We start from the raw sequence: 18,790 nt of genomic DNA, 5'->3' as shown, positions 1-18,790 counted from the left end.
TATAATTTTCAGAATTTGGGGTAATGAGACAACAGGCAACACATCATTCAGCGTATAATGAAATTTTGTGAACAGTACCAGCTCTCCTGATGCCCTGTATAGCCTGATCAGTACAAATGGCAATCGCCAGGGTTTCCATTACCAGTACGAATAGCAAAGATGAAAGTGGGCAGCCATGTCTTGTACCGCGGTGCAAGGGAAAAATAGAGGCGTATACTTCATTGGCACGGACTGAGCATACTGTTTTTTTAATTTTTTTATATAGTTTTATTATCTTCCCTGAGGTCCACTGATAATGTTAGTAAAGTTTTTTTTTTTTTTTTTTTTTGCATTAAAACAGTCATAATTTAGTAAAAATTATCATTTTCCAACTTGTTTTTGGCCCTCTGTCTGAAATGCTCAGTTTTAACATAAGCACCTCCTGTAAACACCCACTGTTCTGATTGGCTAACATCGTGCAGACCCTCGAATAGAGCCATTTTTGAAACTCAATCGGAAGAGAATGGACCAGCTCAACAACATTATAAAACTAAATGTCAGGGTTTACACATAATGCATATCCAACACATTGCATCCGAATATATTAAACTATTCATCTTAAGCACAACATTTAACACTCACACCCTGTCTACACCAGACACGAGGGTCGTGTCAAAAGCAATAGAACCCATTATAATCAATGATGCATTCAAGCCATTGTGTCGCTTTGAGTCAATGGAGGCGCCTGGTGTAAACAGGATGTCAGCACTACAAACTGTCACACAGTCATGATATATGAAATGTTCATGAATTAAACTGTTTATTCAAGGTTTTTACAATCGTGTCCAAGTGTTTTAACTGCCCCATCCTTCAATAACAGTTCCTTTGCAAAAATTGAACCGAGCTGAACATACAATCCACTCTAAAATACAATGAAGACACATCCACATCCAGATTCCAGTATCATTTGTTCATGTTTTCATACACCAGCAACTATAAATAGCACAGATGGGCAAAAGAACACGTCCATAACAGAGAGCTTTTCCTCTTCTTGAGTTGTAACTTGACACTGCGTCTTTTAAAAGTAGCCCGAGATATGTATCAATTGGTCAAAAATGTCTGTCTGTGCATGTTCATGTAGAAAAACATTTAAATCCAGACAGGCACATGAAGGTGTCTTGTGCAAGTCCATTTAGGATGAATCTCCCATGACAGGCCCCATCTCTCTCCACTTCAACTGTGTGACTGACTGAGAACCAGTGTAATGACAGAAAAATAGGCATTGCATATACTGATGTATTTGGTCCTTGTGACGTCACAAGTTCCACAAATTCCAAATGAGCCGATTTGCAGAAAATCTGATTCTTCATGTCATGACCCCTTTAAAACTTTCACTAGAAGCACTTGTGTGAATTGCACGCATGAAGTGTACAATGATGTATATGTATTATAGTGTATTGCACAATACATGTGTATAGATATCTGCTTTCTGCTGCATGTTTTCAATGTGATCGTGTTTAATCATGCCCTGAATTACACAAAGCAAGATGCTTCAGATATAGGTCAAGGGGAAGTACTGCACCACCCATCACCACAGATTTGTATATAAGCAGGCCTGTCTGATCCTGTCCTCCAACCGCAAAACACCACAGTCAGTCACCAGTGCCGCATTCACCCACCTTCAAAGAACCAGATATTGCCCATTTTGTCTTCATAGGCGGCGTCTACGTTCTCTGGAATGCCCCTCCAGTGTCGGGAGGCCAGGGCAGGGTATCCCGCCTGCAAGCGGCCCTCCCTGATGCGCCAGGCATAGCTGGCCTTGAAGAAGAACAATTCCCCACGGATTATAGACACAGCATCAAAGTCTGTGTGACAAGCATCAGGCTACAAGCAGTGACAGAGAGAGAAGAGATGATGGGAAAAAGGGAGTGAAATGAGAGAAACAAAATACCGGGAGCACACAGATAAAATACTAGAAAGCTAAAAGTGGAATAACTGCTGTTTTTACTGCAGATTGTCTAAAATTTCAAATAGGATAAGTGCATTTATATTAAAGGTATAAGGTATGTATTTTTTACATTAAAGGGATAGTTCACCCAAAAATGTAAATTCTGTCATCATTTACTGACTCTCATGTTGTTCTAAACCAGTATGACTTTCTATCTTCTGTGGAGCACAAAAGGAGATGTTTGTCAAAATGTTAGCTTCAGTCACCATTCACTTTCATTGTATGGAATAAAAAGATGCAGTGAAAGGTGACTGAGGTTAACAGTTTGCCTAACATCTACTTTCACCTCTCTTTAAAATACTTTCTCACATTCTAGTTTAATGTGAGAAGACACCTATAAATAAGTGTAATCATTTGCCAGAAGAGTGAAAATACTGCAGCATTGTGGTGCTTCCAAAACATTGGTTTATTTGAGCAGTCCAACATTTCAACATCTGGCTCAGCTAATAGCATGAGTTTGGGGATGGACTACCTGTAACAAGTTATAGTAGGTATTGACTAGTTTGTCTCAAGGGGTCAGGGTTTGACATGTGATTTTTAGTGCTCATATTTTCCTCTGTCTGTTGCTTTTCACATTCAGGATTGTTGCTAGTGAAGGGCTCGGGTCTGTGAGCATTCTCGTGGTGCCATAAGTCAGTCAGGTTTGTTATTAATCATAATGTACACTTATCAGCCAAAACATTATGACCACCTGCCTAATATGCTGTTGGTCCTCCGCATGCCGCCAAAACAGTGCCGGCCAGCTGAAGCATGGACTCTACAGGACCCCTGAAGGAGTCGTGTGGTATCTGGCACCAAGACATTAGCAGCAGATCCTTCAAGTCCTGTAAGTTGCGAGGTGGAGCCACTATTTGTTGATCCAGCACATCCCACAGACGCACAATTCAATTGAGACCTGGGGAATTTGGAGGCCAGGGCAACACCTTGAACTCTTCATCATGTTCCTCAAACCATTCCCGAACAATGTGTGCAGTGTGGCAGGGCGCATTATCCTGCTGAAAGAGGCCACTGCCATCAGGGAATACCATTGCCATGAAGAGGTGTACCTGCTCTGCAACGATGTTTGGTAGGTGGCATGTGTCAAATTGACGTCCACATGAATGGTCGGACCCAGGTTTTCCCAGCAGAACATTGCCCAGAGCATCACACTCCCTCCAACGGCTTGTCGTCTTGCTACAGTGTATCTTGGTGTCATCACTTCCCCAGGTAAACGGCGCACACGTACACAGCCATCCACGTGATGTAAAAGAAAATGGGGCTTATTGGACTAGGTGACCTTCTTCCACTACTCCAAGGTCCAGTTCCAACACTTGCATGCCCAATGTAGGCGCTTTTGATGGTAAACAGGGGTCATCATGGGCACTCTGACCAGTCTGTGGCTCCACAACCACATAAGCAGCAGGGTGCGATGCACTGTGATTTGACACATTCCTCCCGAAACCATCACTAAAAGTTTCTTTGGCTTGTGCCACAGTAGACCTTCTGTCGGTTCGGACCAGACGGGATAGCCTTCATTGCCCTCGTGCATTGATGAGCCTTGGGCGCCCAACACCCTGTCACCAGTTTGTGGTTTGTCCCTCCTTGGACCACTGTCAGTAGGGTACTCACCACTGCTGACCGGGAGCACCCCACAAGCCTTGTCATTTCAGATACGCTCCGACCCAGTCCTCTGGCCATAACAATTTGGCCCTTGGTCATAGTCACTTAGGTCTTTACTGCTGTCCATTTCTCCTGCAATCAACACATTGAATACGAGAACTGATTGTTCGCTTACCATCAAATCTACCCGGACCTTGACATGTGGCCTTGTTAGGAGATGATCAACATTATTCGCTTCACCTCTGAGTGGTCATAATGTTTTGGCTCATCAGAGTAATTTTCCTGTGGTTCCACAGTGATTGGTCAGTTATGTTACTATTCTGTGATGTGTGATGTCTGTAACTGCAGAAAGGTGTAATTACAGATGAAGAGACACATTTAATGACTTACTGCACTGCTGATAATCTCATTGGTTTCTGTAGGGATGTGGGGTGAGGCTTGTGGCCGGGAACCATAGAGGTATTGAATGCCTTTCTTGTCATCCTCACTGAGCTGGAGAGGATAGGAGAAGCTGTAAAATGGGGACATAATGGCTCCAGGCTCCAGAGAGTGCTGTAGACCCAGAACATGACCAAACTCATGGGCTGCTACCTGAAGAAGGTCTGTTCCTGGAGAATGATGAGTGAAATTAGAGCGCATCAGAGATGTATCAGAACTTTCCAGATGTGTCAAATAAAAGAAAAAAAAAATCACCATAAATCTCTTATGCATTTGATGCATTCACTGAATCTCTGTGATGTTAAAGGGATAGTTCACCCAAAATGAAAATTCTCTTATCATTTGCTCACCCTCATTCCATCCCAGATGTGTATAACTTTCTTTCTTCTACAGAACGCAAACGAAGATTTTTAGAAGAATATTTCAGCTCTGTAGGTCCATTCAATGCATGGTGACTAGAACTTTCAAGCTCCAAAAATCACATAAAGAAAACATAAAAGCAATCCATATGACTCTAGTGGTTTAACATATGTCTTCTGAAGACATGCAATCACTCTGGGTGAGAAATAGATCAATATTTAAATCCTTTTTGCTATGAAGCTCCACTTTCAGAATGTGAATGCTTCTGAAGACATAAATTAAACCACTAGAGTCATATGGCTTACTTTTATGCTGCCTTTATGTGATTTTTGGAGCTTGTAATGTATAGTCACCATTCACTTGTATGGACCTACCTTCTAAAAATCTTTGTTTGTGTTTTGCTGAAGAAAGAAAGTCATTCACATCTAGGATGGCATGAGGGTGAGTAAATTAGTTCATTCTTGTGTGAACTATCCCTTTAAGATCTGTGTCAGTGATTAACAGCCCTGAGAGTAAGGCAGTAAGATGAATATTCTGTCTTTAAAACCTACCAAGTTCATTTCCTACTGTCCAGGACTCATCATAGTCAAAATGGATGTCTCCCTCCCGATGAGTCCTTGGGAAAAAAGCATGAGCCAGGATCCCACCAGGGCCATCAAAGGGCAAATTATCACCATGCCAGTACCTAACATAGGATTTATAGACACAGATATGCATAATGATATGATTGCATACACAGAGTAAAATTGTCTCATGAAAGGTCAGAATGATCACAACACTCAAGCACAAACATTATGGTGTCACAGCACTGTTATATCAAATTTCAACCAGTTTCTTGACAACTGCATTTAATGTGCACTCAGTAATTTTTATGCATTTCGTCTTGGACTTACATTGACACCTAGTGGCGTGGATGCAGCATCATTCAAACAGCAGTTTTCAGTTACCAATGCCATTGTATTCACAGTTAGCCATGGAGGCCTTCTTCATGTAGAATAAAACAGCTTTTATAAGGTTACTAATGTGACTGAAGTCTCATGTGAGTGCTCATGATTTTATGCATATGTTTTAAAATTACTATTAATTTCTTAAGGAGTAAATTTTTTAATGAGGAAATATATTTCCTAAATTCCCTCATTCATTGGTGCAACTAAACAGAGTGTGAACAAGATCTATTGAATGTACTACTGTAATAGTGATCAATTTTAAAGTACGTTTTTCTATGTAAATAAGTTTGACACCTAAAGACATGAATATGAAAATATGACATTAATGTATAAACAATTATTTCTGTTGTAAATGATATGCACTCAGACAACCCCCCTATTATCAGACACATTCAGTTGCAGAATAAACTATACAGTAAAGTTTGAAGACAAACTTTATGATGGCTTGACAAAGCCTTGTCTGAAAGTTTAAAATAGTTCGAAGAGTTGGAAGTTTGAAGGTCTTACAGTCAGACAGACAGAAGGAACATCATACAGATAGACAGCCAGCAGCAAGAAGTCCTATGCAACCCTACCCCTTGCTTGTTTTTCTGAATATTAAATTGGTTGCTAGGGTAAACCAATTTGGTTGCTAGGCAGTTACCAAGGTGATACTTATCAAGGCTCCTTTCCATCCTGAGTGAAATAAGTCAACCCGGAAGTCTCCACGAATTTCTGGTGCAAAGATATGTGATTTGTTACTTGGTTGCTAGGTTAACCCTATCTGGTTGCTAGGCAGTTACCAGGGTGATACTTAACATGGCTCCTTGCCATCCTGAGTGAAATAAGTCAACCCGGAAGTCTCTACGATGTTCTGGTGCAGATATATGTGATTTGTTACTTGGTTGCTTGGCTAACCCCATCTGGTTGCTAAGCAGTTACCAGGGTGATACTCATCAAGGCTCCTTGCCATCCTGAGTGAAATAAGTCAACCCGGAAGTCTCTACGATGTTCTGGTGCAGAGATATGTGATTTGTTACTTGATTGCTAGGGTAACCCCATCTGGTTGCTAAGCAGTTACCAGGGTGATACTCATCAAGGCTCCTTGCCATCCTGAGTGAAATAAGTCAACCCGGAAGTCTCTACGATGTTCTGGTGCAGAGATATGTGATTTGTTACTTGGTTGCTAGGGTAACCCCATCTGGTTGCTAAGCAGTTACCAATGTGATACCAAGAAGGCTGCTTGCTGTTCTGAGTCATACAAGCCAACAATGAAGTCTCTACGACATTCTGATCATGAGATACTCATCTAAGTGAATTTAAATGGAATTCAGTGGGGTTTGGTTGCTAGGGTGCTCTAAATGGTTGCTAGGGCATGGCTAAGTAATTTCCATGATGATACTTGAAGATTGATTGCTCACCCAATTCAAACAAGCCAACTCTCATGTCTGTTGGATATTCTGATCAGAAGATATCACACTCAGCCTTTTTGAATGGAAGTCAAAGGAATTTGGTTGCTAGGGTGCTCTAAATGGTTGCTAGGGCGTGCTAAGTAGTTTCCATGATGATACTTGAAGATTGATTGCTCACCCAATTCAAACAAGCCAACTCTCATTTCTGTAGGGCATTCTGATGAAGAGATATCCATCTAAGCCATTTTGAATGGCAGTCAATGGGTTTTGGTTGCTAGGGTGCACTAAATGGTTGCTCGGTTGTATGCAGTTGCTAGGGTGTTAAAGTGATGGAGTGAAAGAAAGAATAAAAAGAGTGGAGTGATGAAAAGATAGAAAAGAGAGTGATGGAGTGATAGAAAGTATGAGTGGTGGAGTGATATGAAGTAGATTGAACCCTCTAAAGGAGTAATTACAGGGAAAAGTTTTCACACCCTGAATGGGAGTCAATTTAAAATCAGTCCTGTTCGGAAGTCCGATACGGGAATACCGGAAGTCTGATCAGTTAGAAAAGATAGAGCAATCCAAGTTAGACCAGTCTGAAGGTCTGTGGCGAGTTTGGTGTTTGTAGCTTGAAAGCTCTAGGAGGAGATACTCTTGGAAATCTTTGGGTCCCAGAATAATAATAATAATAATAATAAACTTATGTAGTAGATCAGTATGTTGGCTTTGTCAAGCCAACATAATTAATGGCTGAGAAATATGCCTGAGAATACTGTAGGCTATTTCTACAATAGCTTCAGGAACTATTCCTTTTTTTTTTGCATGATGTATTAACCATTCCAACAAGTGTTAGTGTAAAGTCCACAAGACCACTGTCATATTGATTGTTTAGGAAGACGAATAAAAGCCAGTGAAACCCAAACTAATAATGCACCTTCAAACATCTTACCAAAATCCCCAATTCTTCACTTTGTTTACCTCTAGGCATTATGAAAAGCCACTTTGTCACCTTGTGAAATCGATGACTATGTCGGCCTCTTGGTTATTGACCTCAGTAAAGGTGAGTTGTGTGACATCACTCCAGACCTTGAGAGCTTCCTGTAGAACCCGCCGGACTTTATCCTCACTCATCTGCCATGGGAACCGCTGGATTCTGAACACACATGGACATATTAATGTTCAGACTGTTTATCAACAATAAACATGTGATCATCTCTGCTCCTGCATAAACAAATTGTATTACAGACCACCAGCTTTTCAATGCTGAACCACAAACTGACACAAACCCACATCAGAGACCACCAAAGTGATCCCTCTTTATTATTCCTCACCCTAGGCGTCCATCTGGTGATCATGTCACATGATCACTTAATGTGTGCTGACAGGTTGGTGTAAGAGTATAATAAGACTGCTGTTTTGGTTGTATTATGTGTGATGAAATCCACAGCTTCATGAACCATTTCTCTAATAGGAGGGGTGTAACCTCAGACATGGTATCAGAGTGTTCTGAATGTTAACTTACAATTTGGGAGGAATTATTCTTTTTAATAACAGCCATGTCTACAAATGTGAGCATGTAACTAAACATTCTTAAAACATTTTTCAATTGCAGCAATAATAGGCATACTGTTAGTTTAAGTTAACAGTAAGTTAAATAAGCCGGCGTCAATACTTAGATCATAAATGATTTAGGAATGGCTTTATGTTAATAAAGGAAGCCAAGCTGTGTAACAGTTTACACACCTGTCTGTGTCAAGGAATGCATCTATCTTCATTCTAGTCCCTTCAGTTTTGCATTTTTGATATCACAAAAGTCCCTTTAAGGCATGCCAGTTCACTTGGTTCATCTTGGCAATGTCCCCAAGTAGCTATTTTCTAGTCATGCAATACTACCTAACTTCTTGAACTGGGAAAGACTGAAAACTCCAAAACTGTTTGTCAAGATAATGTTTTAATAACATATGTCAAATCATCAATAAAATCTGACAACAGCTTGGCTTTCATTAAAATAAAGCCATTCATAAATAATTTATGATCTAAGTATTGACAGCTTATTTAACTTACTGTTAACTTAAGCTAACAGTATGCCAATTATTGCTGCAATTGAAATATATTTGAAAAATGTGTAAATCTCAAAAACCGTTTCCGACTGAGCGAACACTGGCGCGTTTGGTTGCCACTGCTCTCCAGTGTGTTCTTTGTTTCTTTTAAGAGACAGTTTTACTTTCTTTTTTATTAAATTATTTTTAGACACTAGAACAAACTGTTTGTGTTGGACTATTGTCAATCAGGGATTTTCTTATTTTTGTAGTTGCGCATCTTTTCAAAAGTGACGGAGCTAGGGGGTGGCCAGGAGTGGCCATGGCCACTGCCGTTTTGGTCATTTTTTGTCTTGGGCACAATTTAGTTTTTTAGAGGTGGAACTGTCTCTGTACAACTGTACAGACTTAACATGTGCACACCAATGTTGCCGCAGCTCTCCGTCTCCGTCATTGTATCCACTCCCCTCCGTTTTTGTATCCACGCACCTCCGCTTTCTACTCCAACAAGCCATTTTGTTGTGAAGATCCATTATATTTTGTTGCGAAGATGCATTATATTTTGTTGATGCATTATTTTGATGCCAGTTCTCTGTCTAATAAATAGAGTTGGGGTACTCGAGTTTGGACTCGGACTCGAGTCTGAGTCATGAGTCCAATTTTAATGGGCTTGTCACGGACTCAGATGCATTTTAGCCTTTGGGACTCTAGATTTTTTCAGAGTCCAGCTGAGTCCATGACATTTGTGATGCAATGAAAAATAAATAAATAAATAACAAAACAGAAATTAATGAGCACATCTCTGTCTGCATGCAGCTGTATTAGCCCCTGAAGTCGTAGACATAGCCAGAGTTGTTTCACTGTGTTTAAGCAAACACATGCACACACACATACGCACGTGCACAGGCACACTCATCAGTCAACCAATACGCATGAATGTTACTACAGAGACTACTGTATAACATTGACTACCGAGGTGGCTGGCACGATGAAAACATAAAGACGGGTATGTATCCAATGTAACAGAAACTAAACAAGGCAGTTTCACACAACACGGGACCTGACACCTGGTAAAATTGTGTGTGCTGTATGTGCAGCCAAGACGGTGCTTGCACTGTGGTTTCATCGTGGTTAAAATCTTAAAATCAAGAACTTCACTGAGCCAAGTCACCCACATCATGACTCTCACAGTTTACTAAAAACAGCATATCAAAATAAAAATACATAAAAATAGTATTAATATTGGATATTAAGTCTTTTTAGGCATAATGTATCATGTAGGCTTCTGTAGTCTCTTGTGGTCCATGCAGTGTTGTTAGCTTGAACTGGTCCATAATCAACATGATCACACGGGAAGTTGGCATGGTGTTTCCGAAAATTCCGGTACCCTAATCGGCAACAGAATGCTGATCTCCCTATCTCCCATGTGACATATTTGGAATGGCTCAACAACACTTACTTTCCGTTGTGGCACAACTGGTAGCGCGCTGCGTCAGTTGCATGGCAGATACCAGTTTAATCCCCATTCACATGAGGAAGTAATCACATCTGTATAAACAATCATGAGGGTGATAAGGAGGTTGCATTTTTATCCCTAACATTGCATTTTGTCTCTACTAATAGTTAGGGTTAGATTTGGGTTTTGGCTGGGGGGTAAATTCACTGTTTTACGCCCTGTTCAGCTGAAAATAATTCTTTTTACAACTGGCTTTTGGCGACCCCAACTGGATATAAAAGACTGATTGCAGACCACCATGGCTGCCGCTCAAGCAAATATATATGTTTTAATTTTTTTCTCTTCTGCGGCAGCTGCTGCAAGATGCACACGGACGCATCAGGGATTTAGGTACACGAGCAGCACGCAGAACTGCCTTGCATTGTGTTGTTTCCCGCAAATTAACTGTAAAATCATGTCCGTGATGACACGGCCCTAATATTATCAGTGGGCTTTTCCAGTGTTTTTGGATGTAGCATCTGCAGTCAAATCATGAGACATAACTTCTCAGCGAGTGCTAATTACTGCTGTGTTGACTCATTTGTATGTACTGTATTTTCCCAAATCAGTCGACAGATAGAGAAAAAGATTCAGAAAATATCTCAGTATTGACTATTATTTCTTTAGATACGGAACATTTTACATACAACTAAATTAAATTGAACTGACAAATTGAAAATGAAGTAGAAATAAAAACGAAATAAAAATTCAAAACATAACGTTGGTTTTAATGACTAACGCAGCTTTCACTTTCTTTAATCTATGTTTGAGGGGAGGGGAAAAAGCAACAAATAATTGAAAAGTCAACAGAACACAATAAGAAGTGTGTTGAAGGACAGTTTTGTCTTCATACACCTAAAGCATAAGCTTTCATTCTGAAACCACTTTGAAGTCTATTCAGCAGGAAACTAATCATAAAATAAATAAATAATATATATATATATATGAAATGCAACAGAGGTGTTTTTGTTACATTTATACAGACAGTGAAGTTTAAAACGAGCTTAAAATATTGATGTTGAATTTACGGTTACAATTTTAATTCAGATTCATGAACAGATTCATTCAGACTCGACTCGGACTCGGCCTGTTATGGACTCCGACTCACCCCCTTTTGGACTCTGACTCAACTCAGACTCGATTGTTTAAAGGCTCGGACTTGACTCAGACTCGACTAAGATGGACTCAGACCCAACACTACTAATAAATCCTTCATGTTAAATGACTTATGACTCTCATGGGCTGGATTTTTAATTTGTGATAGAGACTTGGCTAAACGTATGAGACTTTATGTCACTTGGTGAACTGTCTCCTTCTGACTGTGCCTTTTTCAGCTCCCCCAGGACCACTGGTCGTGGTGGTGGTTTGGCCATTATCTCCAAGAAGTGTTGCAAATGCTGATCACTAACTGTTGAGATGTTTGCAAGTTCAACTGCTAAAGATTGATTTTGGTCCAGGACCTGTTTTTTGTGCCTTTGTGTATAGACTAAAAGAGGAATTTTTGGAGTTCTTGACATCTTTGGTGTCTTATGACAGACTATTAATTTTGGGAGATTTTAACATTCATACTTGCTGTCCTACAAAACCCCTGGTTAAAGATTTGTATGTATTATGGACTCTTTTAATCTTGTGCAGTCAGTGTCTGGACCCACACATCAGAAGGGCCACACATTAGATCTTGTTTTTACTCGAGATGTTTCTGTGTCCAATATTGAGGTGTTTGATGCTGGTATTTCTGATCATAGCCTGGTTATGTTTGAGTCTATCACTTTATGCACTCTGTCTATTGATCCTCAGTCTCATGTTTAAAACCATTCAATACATTCATCCACAGCTATGCATTTTTCAGAGGCGTACTCGGCTGCTTATTCAACTAATACTACTGATGGTCTCTGCTGTATGGACACTGAGCACTTGGTTAAAACTTTAAACAAAATATGTTCCTTAGCCCTAGATTCTGTTGCTCCACTTAATCTTAGGCATTGTAAGGCCAAAGCTGATCCTGAGCCCTGGATAAATGAGACTACTCGTGCGCTTAGACAAAAGTGCAGGAGGGCAGAGCGAAAATGGAAAAAAGATAAACGTCAGGTCTCTTATGAAATTCTCAGGGCTTGTTTAAGGGAATTTCAAAAATCTGTAAAGTACGCCAAAACCAAATATTTTTTCTGATTTGATTGCAAGGAATGCTCATAGACCCAAGGTTAAAACAGTCAACTCTTTTCTTAATTCTACTGCAAGTACTCACCCTGTTGCCACTCCCGAGGCCTGCGAGCAATTTTTCAAAATTTTAATTAATAAGATTCAAGATATAAATCTTACCTTCTGTGCTGGATGACTTTGTAAAAACACTACCACTTGTCAACATCTCAGTTATCAGAGATAATTTCCAGTATGAAGTCTACAAATTCTAAGTTGGATATCATCCCAATGCGTCTGTTTAAAGAAGTTTTCCTTCCTATCATTTCATCTGTTATGTCCATAATAAACAGTTAGAAAACTGTGTAGTACCAGACATCTTTAAACATGCCATCATTCAACCCTTGCTGAAAAATCCCCACTTAGACCCTAATGTTTTTAATAACTATAGACCAAAATCAAAGTTGTCTTTTATTTCTAAGCTTTTAGAAAAAGTTGTGTTCTCTCAGCTTTTGTCATATTTAACTACTTTTAATATTCTGGACAGATTGAAATCTGGCTTTAGACAGGCTCATAGCACTGAATCCGCATTACTGAAAGTTACAAATGACATTTTAATCAGCCTTGACTCAGGGTCTTGTGTTTTAGTTTTGCTTGATTTTAGCGCAGTACTCGATACCATCGACCACAACATTCTCATAGACCGGCTTGAGACTGTGGTTGGTATCCAGGGCTTAGCCTTGAAGTGGTTTGCCTCTTATCTTAAAGACAGGACATTTTATGTCAATCTAGGAAATTTTTCTTCAGCATCTGCATCTATAACTTGCGGTGTCCTCCAAAGATCTATTTTGGTTCTTTTATTGTTCACTCTTTACATGCTTCCTCTGGGTTTCATCTTTCACAAATACAATATTGCGTATCATTGTTATGCTGATGATACCCAACTTTACCTCCCTGTCTTACTTGACAGTAGCTGCTCTCTTGGCAGTCTCCTTAACTGCATGGAAGACATTAAGCATTGGATGGCAAATAACTTCCTTCAGTTGAATGAGGATAAAATGGAAGTTCTTCAGATCCCTCTGCTGATCTCAGAATTCAGTGAGGTTACCTATCTAATAATATGCACAATACCATCAGTAATCTTGGAGTTATTTTTGTTTCCAATATGAGTTTTGAGAAGCAAATAAATGCTGTCATTAAGGGAAGTTTTTATCACCTAAGATCTATTGCCAAATTGAAAAAACAAATTCTCACACACAAGGATCTTACCAAAGTAGTGGTCCATATGTTAATTACATCTAGAATGGATTACTGTTATTCTCTGTATGTGGGCCTTCCTCAATATGCATTATCACGTTTACAGTTGGTTCAGAATGTGGCAGCCAGATTTTTAACAGGGACAAAGAAACTTGAGCACATTACTCACATACTGGCATCTTTGCATTGGTTACCAATTACTTATAGAATTGATTACAAGATTTTACTTTTTGTTTTTAAAGCTCTCCAAGGTCTGGCCCCTCAAAATATTGGTGATCTCTTGGACCCTTACTCACATTCTAGGTCTCTAAGGTCAAGTAATCAATTGCTTCTTAATGTTCCCCATTCTAGATGTAGGTCGAAGGGAGATCGGGCTTTTTCAGTTGCTGCCCCAAGCTCTGGAATAGTCTTCCAGTCCACGTCAGGTCCGCAACCTCTATAGCTTATTTTAAATCTAGCCTAAAGGCAAAATTTTATTCCCTAGCCTTTTAAACCTTCTGAGGGATTTTATAGAGTTTCTAAGTAAATGGTTTTAGTATTGCTATTTTTATTTCTAATGTCTTGTCTACTGTATATTCTATACGTGTGCTTTGTGTATTTTTATTGTTATTGTTGTTATAATCTTTAGTTGAGTCTGTTTTATTCACAAATATCTAGCAATCGCTGTACAGCTTCACTCAAAACACAAGACGGCTTTTCAGCGTCACTCAAATAAACAGTCCGCTTTTCAGCTTCAGAAAACACAAGGCTCTCTCTCTTTTTCAGGGGACAGACACAAAGACTCTGGTCTGTCGGTCTCTCTCTTCTCTCTGTGAACTGGCCATCTTTATATCTCCCCCTACTCTCACTGTGAACACAGAGATGGTAATTAGTCACAATTCATCGACCACGCCCTCACCTCCACAGTCACCCATGTCAAAAGAGTCTTAAGCATTCACAGTGTCAAATTTACATATAATGTAGTTAAGTTCATTTAACCAAATAATGGCCTCCTTCTTGTACATAATGTACATATCACTATTCAGTTCAGCTATACTTGAAGTGTTACAAAAACAACAATCTAGAGCAATAAGACAGCAGAAAAGTGGTGGGAGTCCTACATCTTCAACCAGATGCATCCACACTGTGCTGCCTGTGACTAGATTCATGTACAAACATGGCTGATTGCTTCTTTCACATAGAGAGCCTTTTTTCTCGCACACAAGAATAACTGTAATACCCCTGCATTCCTTCACATAAACTGCCTTAGTGTGATAAGAACAGAGATAGAGACAGTTGCTATCTGCCTTATAATAAGGTGTTTTTTCCACACAATTGTGGAACTAGTATCTGAACTGAAATCAGTTTGTTTCGATTAAATTCCAAGTTTTGTTTTTCCACCAGGGACACGAAAGCATGGACCTTTATTTAAATAAGTTTTGACATAATCATGAGCCGACTCACATCAAAAAATGGATGACTCCATGAAAGATTTTGTGTTGATTTTTATTGTCCTGTTTTGCTGTGGAAAACTTCACATGGACAAGATGCGCTCAGATTTGTAAGAGATGGAAAATAACAGGAGAGCAAGGGCAGAGAAGAGACGGCTTTAACGCTACATCTGTAGTCAAATGCATTTTGTTTGTTGCTTTTCCATACCTTTGCATGATCATATGTGTGCTTCCAATAAACAATGCCACTTGAAACTATTGTGTATGGAGTTTTTTAACACTGATTAGCAATTCAATCAACGCTGTGATTCGTAAGACAGTACTATGTACACATGAAGAACGTATAGCCACTTACCTAAGGCTCACTTATGGCCTTAAGGTAAAATAAAAACATCTTTATTAGTACATAATACAAACATTGAAGTCATTAAAAGGCAAACCACTGTGCAAACGTGGGACGTACACGTCATGGGACGTAAATTATTTTATGATCCTTTATTCTCTTGTAGTCTTGTTTTCTTTTATTTATTTTCCATCTACATTTTTACATATATTTGTACACCTTATTTCTGATCGATGTTTTAAACTCCCGCTGCATTTTTTCATCTCCATAAATACTCCGCAGATCCTGCACAGAAGCGTCTGTTCATCTATCCATTTCAATTTGAAAAGCCTACATTAGTAGCAACTCAACAAAAGTTTTAACAAAGGTTACTAACTGGGGGCCTGGGTAGCTCAGCGATTATTGACGCTGACTACCACCCCTGGAGTTGCGAGTTCGAATCCAGGGTGTGCTGAGTTACTCCAACCAGGTCTCCTAAGCAACCAAATTGGCCTGGTTGCTAGGGAGGGTACAGTCTAATAGGGTAACCTCCTCGTGGTCACGATTAGCTGTTCTCACTCTCAATGGGGCGCTTGGTAAGTTGTGCGTGGATCGCGGAGGGTAGCATGAGCCTCTACATGCTGGGAGTCTCCGAGGTGTCATGCACAATGAGCCACATGATAAGATTCGCAGATTGAATGTCTCAGAAATGGAGGCAACTGAGACTTGTCATCCGCTACCCGGATTGAGGTGAGTAACCACGCCACCACGGGGACCTACTAAGTAGTGGCATTCCAAAAGGGGATAAAAAAACAAAACAAAGGTTACTAACCGGACTTTTAAAAATGATGACACAAATTTCTTGACCAACGAGAAGTGTTTGCTGTTCTGACTCTACCCATATAGTTACACTTTGCAAGGAAAATAACACCTCAGGAGCAGGTACTAAAAAATTTTCCTGATTTGGTTCAGGTTTAAGTTCCATGTGGTACTACTCTTTTGCTGCCATGAGAACAGAAAAACTCTGTGACAGGACAGATCTGGAGCTTGTTTTCACTATTCCTCACAAAGGGCACAATATGCCTGGCCACAACTAAAAGAGTGCTGTTAATGAACTTCTGCTGGCCAACACTGACTGATAAAAAGAAAAACAAACTTGAAACAAAGAACATTTGATCAGTGGTTAATTACTGATTAAAGCTAATGTGTTAAAATTGTTTTTCGTATCCCCACTTAATATGCAGAGTCAACTATAAGTAATTTGTAGGTTGATGTCACCTTACACTGTGTAACACTTGCTTTGCGACGCTATCAAAACATTCCTCTTTTTTTTCAATGCCCTTCCAGCCTCACACATCAACACTGACTCTACCGATGATGTGAGTTTGAGGCGGAACTATCTGTTTTTACAACAAATGGAAGACGGAGGGCTACACAGGTTTGACCATAGATGGCTTATTATTGAGTAGGTCAATGTAACTATGGTTTCTATTAAACCAACTATAACTTTTTGTTATGGAAAAAAACAATAGCCTTAACATTAAAAATCTATAATTAAAATTGCTTTGTTATAATAAAACTAGGTAGACTTCTCCTTTCCCTTTTATACCTTTTGTTAGTGTTAAGAATCTATAACATTTCTGTGAAATCTTACCTGTTACTACAGATGGTGTTACCACAGTAACTGCACAAATGATGTTTTCTCATCTTTTTCTCATTAGTGCTGTTTAGAATGTCAGGTCTGTCTGGCCTCATGAAATGTTTTACATTCTCAGTAGTGGTTCAAAGTAGAAAATTATTGGTTTGATTCCGGTTTTGTGGTCTGCCATGCACTGTCTTGCGATCTAGTCAAGCCTGGTTTATGAGTTGTGCTGTGCTGTACAAATGGGAAGTGTATAAAGCCCTCAAAAAGCATTATCAAGTTATCTTATCAAGTAAGAACAGTTTTCATTTTAGCTAAACAGTGCAAAGTGGCCATTTATAACAATGTCTTTCAGGAAAAGACTTTCAGAAGTTCTGCTGGGCCCTCTGAATCGGCCTAACCTTCCCCCTTTCCGGCACCTCTGATATCATGAACAAGATGAACAAGCTCCATTTTGAAGCTCCATTATATAGACGTTAGACAACTCTGCTTTACTGTTACGTAGGATGTGGAATACTGTGGAATCAATGCCATCTTATGTAGAATCAAGATCCTCTGCATAAGGGGATTACGCTGTTATAGCAATAATGAACTCTGTCTAAATGTGTGTTGTAATAATTAGCCTAAAATCTCACTTTCCTTTAAAACTTACTTGTAAGTGAGGTCGGTTTTTGGCCAGCGTCCTCCAGAAATCACAAAGCGTTTTTGCCGGTGGTGTCTGCTGAGATGAATTTCTCTCTGACCTGGGTAGTCTGGGACCCCACAGCGAAGTGGACCTGCACCCCCGAAGCTGTTCCTGAGTTGGGTGGAGAGCTGTGGTTCTCCCTTTGGCCATGCTTGAGGTTTGAATGTGTCCTGAGGGTGAGGGACTCTGCCTTTTCTCTTCTCATAGTGGGGATGAGGATTCTGGGGCCAACCCTGTGGTGGAAAGATGGAAGATCTACATTAAATAAATGATAGAAATGGACCCAAAAAAACAATTGTATGTGCTATTGATGGCATCTAATGATTTACTGAACCACACTGATGAGTTACTGGAGCAAAACAAGAGAGGAAACTAGGCAAGGATATTTGGTAATGGGAGGTAGACTATTAAGATGAACCTTTTTTCAAATTCTAGGAATGATACTTTTGGGGATTCTTGTCTCAAAATGAAATAATTTGGCATTAGACAAAAAAGACTACTTAAAATGTGAAAGAAAACGCTTTCAATAAACGGAGCCCTCTGGCAAGGCAACAGTTCATCATAATGAACATAATGTAAGTTAAGGAACATTAAACAAAAACAAACAAGCCTAACTATCTTAATCTGATATAAAAACAAGGTTGATCATCTCTGGGTTTTCTGTTGTTGACATTTTTTACTTACAGAGGGGATATGATGCAGATGTCCTGCTTGCTGTCCCTAAGCAGTCTTTGGAGGAAATGGCTGTTCATTAACATGGGCGTTAAAGACAGAGACAAAATGCCTTGGGCAGCACTGTAGCACTCTTAGGTAGAATTTTGAGGCATTTATGGAAGCTTTAAACTTCAGGATGTTCGGCTTTCAGTTGCAGTGCTCACTTTTTACCCACTTAAAGAATAAAAGTTCAAATCAAAGTTTACTTAAAAAAACTAATTAAGTCTTGGTATGAAGAAATGAATGAGTTCTTAAGGTGCAATATAAAGTTTTATCATTTCTTATGTTGTTTATGTCTTCCTTTGGACTATGAGAAACTATTTTTTTTTCTTGACTGGTTAACAACATATTTAAAGTTAAGGACAT

At 39.5% G+C, this 18,790-nt stretch overlaps 1 protein-coding gene across 1 annotated transcript in view; it reads right to left on the bottom strand.

The window, feature by feature from the left end:
* The window catches only part of LOC127415314 (stromelysin-3-like), a 39,007-nt gene that overhangs the window by 7,532 nt on the left and 12,685 nt on the right, over positions 1-18,790 (bottom strand). Inside the window, exons 2-6 of the mRNA XM_051654024.1 lie at positions 17,678-17,943; positions 7,714-7,857; positions 4,936-5,069; positions 3,977-4,194; positions 1,659-1,863 (exon numbers count right to left, since the gene is read on the bottom strand). Of these exons, the coding sequence (XP_051509984.1) occupies positions 1,659-1,863; positions 3,977-4,194; positions 4,936-5,069; positions 7,714-7,857; positions 17,678-17,943 (967 nt within the window). The remainder of the gene's footprint in view (positions 1-1,658; positions 1,864-3,976; positions 4,195-4,935; positions 5,070-7,713; positions 7,858-17,677; positions 17,944-18,790) is intronic.

This window comes from Myxocyprinus asiaticus, chromosome 24 (genome assembly GCF_019703515.2).
Source record: "Myxocyprinus asiaticus isolate MX2 ecotype Aquarium Trade chromosome 24, UBuf_Myxa_2, whole genome shotgun sequence".
Classification (NCBI taxonomy): Eukaryota; Metazoa; Chordata; class Actinopteri; order Cypriniformes; family Catostomidae; genus Myxocyprinus; species Myxocyprinus asiaticus.
The sequence above is the reverse complement of the archived record's forward strand: the minus strand, read 5'-3'. Positions and strand labels throughout refer to the sequence as shown.